Source organism: Petaurus breviceps, unplaced genomic scaffold, assembly GCF_028583685.1.
Source record: "Petaurus breviceps papuanus isolate PSGF00001 unplaced genomic scaffold, PetGlider_PUasm1.0 90769, whole genome shotgun sequence".
Classification (NCBI taxonomy): Eukaryota; Metazoa; Chordata; class Mammalia; order Diprotodontia; family Petauridae; genus Petaurus; species Petaurus breviceps.
The window spans coordinates 1585609-1592958 of NW_027187341.1; the positions used below are offsets into that span (position 1 = coordinate 1585609).

The 7350-nt window shown below is 35.7% G+C and overlaps 1 protein-coding gene across 2 annotated transcripts in view; it reads left to right on the plus strand.

The window, feature by feature from the left end:
* Positions 1–7350, plus strand: part of DIAPH3 (diaphanous related formin 3) — a 516072-nt gene that overhangs the window by 139838 nt on the left and 368884 nt on the right. For both annotated transcript variants that reach the window (XM_069068623.1, XM_069068622.1), the window contains one exon: positions 611–716. In XM_069068623.1, coding sequence (XP_068924724.1) covers positions 611–716 — 106 coding nt within the window. The remainder of the gene's footprint in view (positions 1–610; positions 717–7350) is intronic.

Here is a 7350-nt window from a genome sequence, read left to right on the forward strand (position 1 = left end):
TTTTGAGAGATGTACATGTAAGAGGGTATACTTAGTAAAGCTGAAATTTGAACTAGGATCTTCTGATTCAAAATCCAGTACTCTTTTCCAGTACACTCTGCTGCCTCATCAGTGCCATAAAAGTGTGGAACATCTGAGTCTAGCAAAAAAAAAAAATGGAAACTATTGTTATGAAATTTTCTATTTTATATATACTTGACTTTTTCTATTACTGTAATAAGCTATTAGCACATTATGTTCTAAAAAGTTAATCATTTGCTTTCTATATAGATTTATATATTTAGTTAGATCAGGTCATTTTTTGCCATAGTGTTTATTCTACAAGTGCTCATTTTTTTTTATTATTTTATATTATTTATTTTATTTTATTTATGTGTTTTGGAGGGAAATTGGGGTTAAGTAACTTGCCCAAGGTTACACGGCTAGTATTTTTGTGTGGGTGTTAAGTGTCTGAGGCCGGAACCGAACTCAGGTCCTCCTGACTCCGAGGCCGATGCTCTACTCACTGTGCCACCTAGCCTCCCCAACAAGTGCTCATTTTAATGATGTAAATTTTAATTGACAAAATTTCAGTTTAATAATACAAATAATTGATTTGTCATTTTAATAGCCTTGAAGAAGTTTTAGAAGCCTTAACTACCGCTGGAGAAGAAAAAAAAATCGATAGGTTTTCTTCGATTGTAGAAGGTCTTCAGGAAAATTCTGTTCAATTGCAAGTACGTGTTTTATTTCTGTTTAAAGAGTAAAGATTTCTATTTTTGCTTCTACAAAATTTTAAAGTTTTTCTTTTCCTAGTAATTTTCTATTTGAAGTATAGTAGATAAGTATAATGTAGTAAGTTTTTATTTGAACATTTTGCTTTGCCATACAAAATAATTTTTTGCCATGTGTCTGACTTAAAGAAGTATCCCAGTTTTTAACAGCAGTCTTGAGAATCAGCGCAATAATGCATAAAGCTTTAGGCCTTTAATTATCATCTCTTATATTATATTGAAGAAGGACATGGAGGAAGCAGGTACAATGGAGAGGAGTTTAGGGTAAATGTTGCTGTTGGCTCTTAGGCCCTTAAACAGGAGAAAGAGCAGAGATACATTTAAGCTGAAATTACTGGAGGAAGTTTGCGAGGTCATAACGGCAGGAAGAACAGTGTTTATTAATGGTGCTACAAGAACGTCCTCTTGGATGGGGGAGGCCAGGTAGCACAGCGAGTAAGAGCACCGGCTCCAGTGTTGGGAAGACCTGGAGATCGAATTCTGGGCTCAGACACTTAGCACCTACCCAGAAACACCTGGCTGTGTAACCTTAAGCAAGTTACTTAACCCCAATTGCTTAGGGGTGGCCAGGTGGCTCAGCGAGTGAGAGCACTGGCTCCAGTGTCAGGATGACCTGGATCAAATCTGGGCTCAGATACTCAGCACCACACTGAGAAATAACTGGCCGTGTAACCTTGAGCAAGTTACTTAACCCTGATTGCTTTAAAAAAAAAAAAAAAAGAGCGTCCTCTTGGACTTGGTGCATCCAGATTATAATAAAGTCTTCTCAGGCTTGGATTTATCACTTCCATATCTAGGTACCTGCTTTGTTCCATAGTTTTTATAAATTTTATACAAATGGGAAAACTTACATAAGGCTTCATAAGCAGTTTAAGAGTATGTAAAAACTCACATTTAGATAGTGCTTCAGAGTTTGCGGAGCATCTTGCTTAATATAATAGTTATATAGTTAGTACAAATCTTATACCCATTTTACAGATAAGGGATCTGAGGTTTTGAGAGGTGAATTGAATTGTCCAGTGTCACACTGCTTATAAATATCACAAATGAGATTTGAACTACGGTCTTTTGATTAATTCAAATCTTCCATCCTCTAGGCATATGGGGCAGAATTTCAGTAGATAAAGGGAACTAGAGAGTTGTGGGGGAGAGAATAACCTAGACATGGGAAATAATGTAAACTAATACTGGGAGACAGTAAACGTGGTATATAGGGGAGGGGTAAGGGATGGAGGAGATAAGGCACATGCAGTCCATTTGACTGAAGCTTAGATTATGTGGAGTGGTTTTTGATAAGGAAGAAAAAACTGAGTGGTATCAGATTGTAGAAGGCACTGAATGCCAGGATAAGACATCAGAACCTTTTTCAGATTTCTAGGGAGCCACTGAAGGATTTTGAATAAAGTGAAATGACCTGATATTTGCATAAAATTTAAGCTGGCATGGATATGATTGTTAGAGTAAAGGAGGGAGTGAATGTTAGAAGGAGCATTTAGAGGTTATATTGCAGTAGCCCAGGAGGGTAAGGAAGACTCATGGGAGGGAATCAAGAAATATCAAGGAAAAGAAAGTGATGCTATCAGGACAGGATCTGACAAGTAAAGGAGAAGAAAGTCAAAGAGAACACCAAGAGTGACTAATATGGAAATGTTTTACATAATTGTATATGTATAAGCCTACATCTGATTGCTTACCATTTCAGAGGGTGGAAGCTAAGGAGGGAGGGAAGGATAGAATTTGAAGCTCAAGACTTAAAACTCCCATACAAATGTTAAAAAATTGTTTTAACGTATGATTGGGGAAAAATAAAATGTTAAATTAGAAAAAAAAACCTATTGTAAACCGTAAAAAAAGGAATGGCAAACTATATTGCATTGTCTTACTAATCAAAAAATGTTTCAATGCACCTCCTTAATGAGGTAGAACTGCTGCTGATATTACTATTTTTGGGAATGGGGATTTAAAGTGGACACCATTTGTATTTTTAAATCATTGCATTGCTAAGACAAGTATGCTGTGTAATAAAGTGAAAAAGAAAAAGGAAAGAAAAATGTAACACCAAAGTTTGGAACATAGGAGACTTTATAAATATATAAATGGCTGACAGAAAGGAGAAATAGGTTTTAGGGAAATAATATGAGTAGTTTTGGACCCATGGAATTTGAGGTACCAGTGGAATATCCAGGTAAAGATACTTACAGGTATTTGACAATAACAGTATAGAGCTTCTGAGAGAGCACTAGTGTTACAGAAGACCGTTCAATGAAAGAGATATTTATTAAGCCATGGAACACCGGAGGACACACCAAGCTTGGTGAAAGCACAGTTTCTGCTTTGACAATGCAATAAGAGAATTTAGCATAATCACTAGTTTTTCTAATGCAAAGTAGCATATAAGTACATTAGAAAGTTAAAATACACTTTTCACTGTAGCAATAAGGTTAAAGGATGTTTAGGTGCTCAAGTTAGCTCACAAAAGCTTATTAATCCAAGTAATCCATATTGTAGCTATAATGCAGTACCAGATAGTAAAAAAGAGTTGAAACCACCATTTATAATATGACTCTAAGTACAATAGTATTGAGCAGTATCTGGTGAGAAATCAGGTACTAGAAATTTCACAATCTCCTCCATCTCACGATCCCCCCCCCCCAATAAAACAAGACAAAAATATCCATACTCACATAATACAATGCCTGACCCCATCATCTCCTCCTCTCCCCTCCCCTATCCCAAAGTCAGTTGAGAATTGACATACCTCTTTCTAGTATTAACTAGCCAGTAACCAGTAAATATCTATTCCCCATCTGGGAAACTGTTTCCAGTAAGTCAGTACAAAAAGCTGATAAGTATGTTCACATGAGAATATAATAAACACCATCTCATTCCCTAGCTTAAGTGTCAGTATCTCCTTATTGCCTGTAGGATAAAATACAACCCTCTCTATTTGTCATTTAAAGCCTTTCATAATCTGACCCATCCTATCTTTTTATACTGTTTATGTAGTATTCTCTCTTGGGCACTCACTGCTTCAGATAAACTGGTCCACTTACTGTTCCTGAACATGACATTCTATTTATTGCCGCTGTTCTGGCTGCCTTCTCCCTCTTTGTTTCCCCTCAACCCCTTGAGGACTTGATACAAGTACCATCTCTTTCAAAGACTAGTTATTTCCCCTTCCCACTGAGAGTATGAATGTGTATATTGAGAGAAAAGTACCAATGACCATGCTTTTAGGAGCACCTTAGATGAGCATAGGAGATAATACCAATGCTAATGACTCCTGACATTTAGGTAGCATTTTTAAGCTTTGCCAAACAGTTTACATATATTTCCTCAATTAATTCCCGCAATTGTGTGAGGTAAATACTATAGATTTTTACCCATGTTTTACTTAGGAAAAAGCTGAGGCTTAGAGAATTTAAATCAGTTTACTTGTGATCACACAGCTATCAAGTGTGAGAGGTAGGACCTGAATCCCAGTCTCTATTCTCTCCACTGTAGTGAAGTAGAGTGAACCATATCTTTGGTTAAGTTCTTGTTGGCAAGCTTAGATCAAATGCAAGTGATTCATAGATAAGTGGGAGACAAGGGATTGGAAGCAAGAAGGCTATGAAACCTTTTTTAAAAAAGAAATTTGGCTGTGAAGTGAGAAATATTACATTAATTTGAGGGTGTGATAAAGCAATGAAATGATTTGTTTTTTTTCCCCCCTCCTGAAGAATATTTGTGCATATTTGTAGCAACAGGGAGCAAGGAAGTAGGTAAGGAGATATTGAAGGATGAAGTGGAGGGGTTGGCCTAGGCAAGGAGAAAAGCCATATTTCCTCCAATAGAATAAAGGAGGAGAGAATACAGAATGATACAGAATTTTTGTGGGGGTAGAATTGTAAAGAAGGAACTCATACCATATGACTGATTTTTCTTAGTGATAGGTGCTGTCCTCTGGTGAAAGTCAGGAGATAGTTTCAGGGGCTTGATGGAGGTTAGAGGACAAAGTCAGTTGATTGGGGACTGGTTTAACAGTGTTGTATGTTTAATATAACAGAATGTTATTTCACTGTCAGAAATGATGAATGTGAAAAATTCAGAAGACCATTTCAAGATTTACATGAAATGATACAGTGATGTAAACAGACTCAAGAAAACAATATACACTATGACAACAACAATAATCACTACCATTTATTATAGTGATTTTAAGGTTTGCAAAGTGCTTTACAGATGTTGTCTTATTCAATGTACTTAGTATAGTGCTTGGCAAATAGTAGGCACTTTATAAATGCTAGTTAGATGACTGACAAATGTAAATAGAACAAGAAATTGAAAACCCCACTGTTCTTATTGTTCTTTGACTATCAAAACATTTTATTAGGGAGAACAAACTGCAGCCTTAAAAATTCTCCTCCAAAAAGTTGTCTTCATTGCATGTCAAAATTTATGAGATTTCTTGAAAGATAACAACAGAGGTAACCTTGTTTTACAAGCCTCTGATCATTAATATCACACAATGCATAAAACAGTTTCGTGTCCTTGCCAAAGGAAATAATATACTATTGTGGAGGAAACCTAGTGCAGAATACAAAACATAGAGGGTGGTGAGGGGCTCCACGTGCTGTTTGCAGAAGAAATTGTTCTGATAATATTAAGCTCTGGAACCTTGGAAAGCCTCCTAAATGAGATATATCTTTATTTAAGTGGCTTTATTATCCACACAGGAAAAACCAAATGGAAGAATAATGATTACTTCTCAGAATATTTGGATAGAAACACTTTTGTCCATCAGTATGTAGAGAGACCAGTGATTTGGACCAGGTTTTGAAAAAGAAGAAAACATTAGGCTACATTACCTTTGGAAAATGTCAAAACTCTTTGAGCAGTTCAGTGCTCTTTAAAAAGCAAAAGACTCTATCTTTCAATGCCCCATTGTTTTTCAAATGATGATGTATGTACGGTAGTGGATCATGGAACTCAGTAATCTCTAAGTTGAAATTGAGGTTAATCCAAAGGAAGGTAGCCACTTAATAAATGTTTATAGATGGGGAGATTCTTTTGATCACTATTTTGAACTCCAGATTTGTTTATGTATCTGCCATAGGACATTTCTATCTGGATGTGATTCTAGTATCTTAAAACCAAGATGTCCCAGCCCAAGCTAACTATATTTCCCCCTAGCCTCTTTTTTTAAAACAATTTCATTACTTCTCTTTTGTTGTTCCACATATCCTTCCTTTCATATTCATAACATTGACTGTCATCTTTGACCCTGTCACAGCTGTTCATTTGCCACATCATGGCTATTATATTTCTGCATCATCTTTTCCTTCCATTTATTGTATTTCCATGATAATTTCCTAGTATACACTTTTGTTACCTTTTACTTGGACTATCATAGTAGATTTCCTTCCCCTCTTCTGTTATGTCTTCTTAAATTAAAAAAAATGTGCATTTTTATTGATGTACTTTTGTTTTTTCATCATTTATATTTCTCAAAATATTTTTCATTTCCTTCCCAGCTAACTGTCCCTTATAACAAAGAATAAGAAAAAAAGTATAAAAAATCAATCAAAGCTCACCAACACATTGAAAGTTTGACATATGATATACTATCTTTAGTTTCTTAGCTTTGTGAATAAGTATGGGGAGAGGTACCTTTTCATATGTCTTCTTTGGGGCCAGGCTTGGTTTTAATTTCTCTGCCTTCAGTTTTGATTACTTTATTTTTGTTATTTTTATTTACAGTATTGAATTCTTGCTCTTTGTGTGTGTGTGTGTGTGTGTGTGTGTGTGTATGTTTTCCTCATTCTGCTTGCTTTGCTTTGTATCAATTCATATAAGTCTTCCCATGCTTGTATATATACATTATATAATGTATTGTTAGTGTAGTTTTGCTTAATGGGAAGATCTTAATAGGCCCATCTGACCTTCTTGAGTCATATGGAAGCCTTAGTCACATGAATCTGTGGTGGGAGGAGAAACCTCTGAACAGGTAGAACAGGAAGGAGTGGAGCAGAAAGGATGAAGCAGAGCCCAGAAGAAGTTGGTCCGAGTAGTTAGAGCTGAGGGAGCAAGGTGTGAGTGTGCATTTGTAGGAAGGCCCTAGCAAGGGAAAGACTTAAGGATGTTATTGTTATTGTGTATACATGTTGTTGTATTGTTATTGTGTATAGATTTCTTTGTTGCTATGATGTATTTGATTTTCTGATGTTGGGACTTGGCTTTCCAGTGTCGGAATAAATGTTTTGCTTCTGTCTTCTATATGAAGTCTGTGGTATTTTGCTATTCAGAACTACACTGGCATATTCATAGTTGCCGCTGGTGCTGTGAATATTGCCTTAGTGACACACACACATACATACATACATACGTATTATATATACACATACATATAAAAATAATATTTATTATTTCTTACTACACAGTAGTATCCTTTTACATTCATGTACCACAGCTTGTCTAGCCACTTTCTAGTCAAAGGGCATCTACTTTCTTTTCTTTTCTTTTCTTTTCTTTTCTTTTCTTTTCTTTTCTTTTCTTTTCTTTTCTTTTCTTTTCTTTTCTTTTCTTTTCTTTTCTT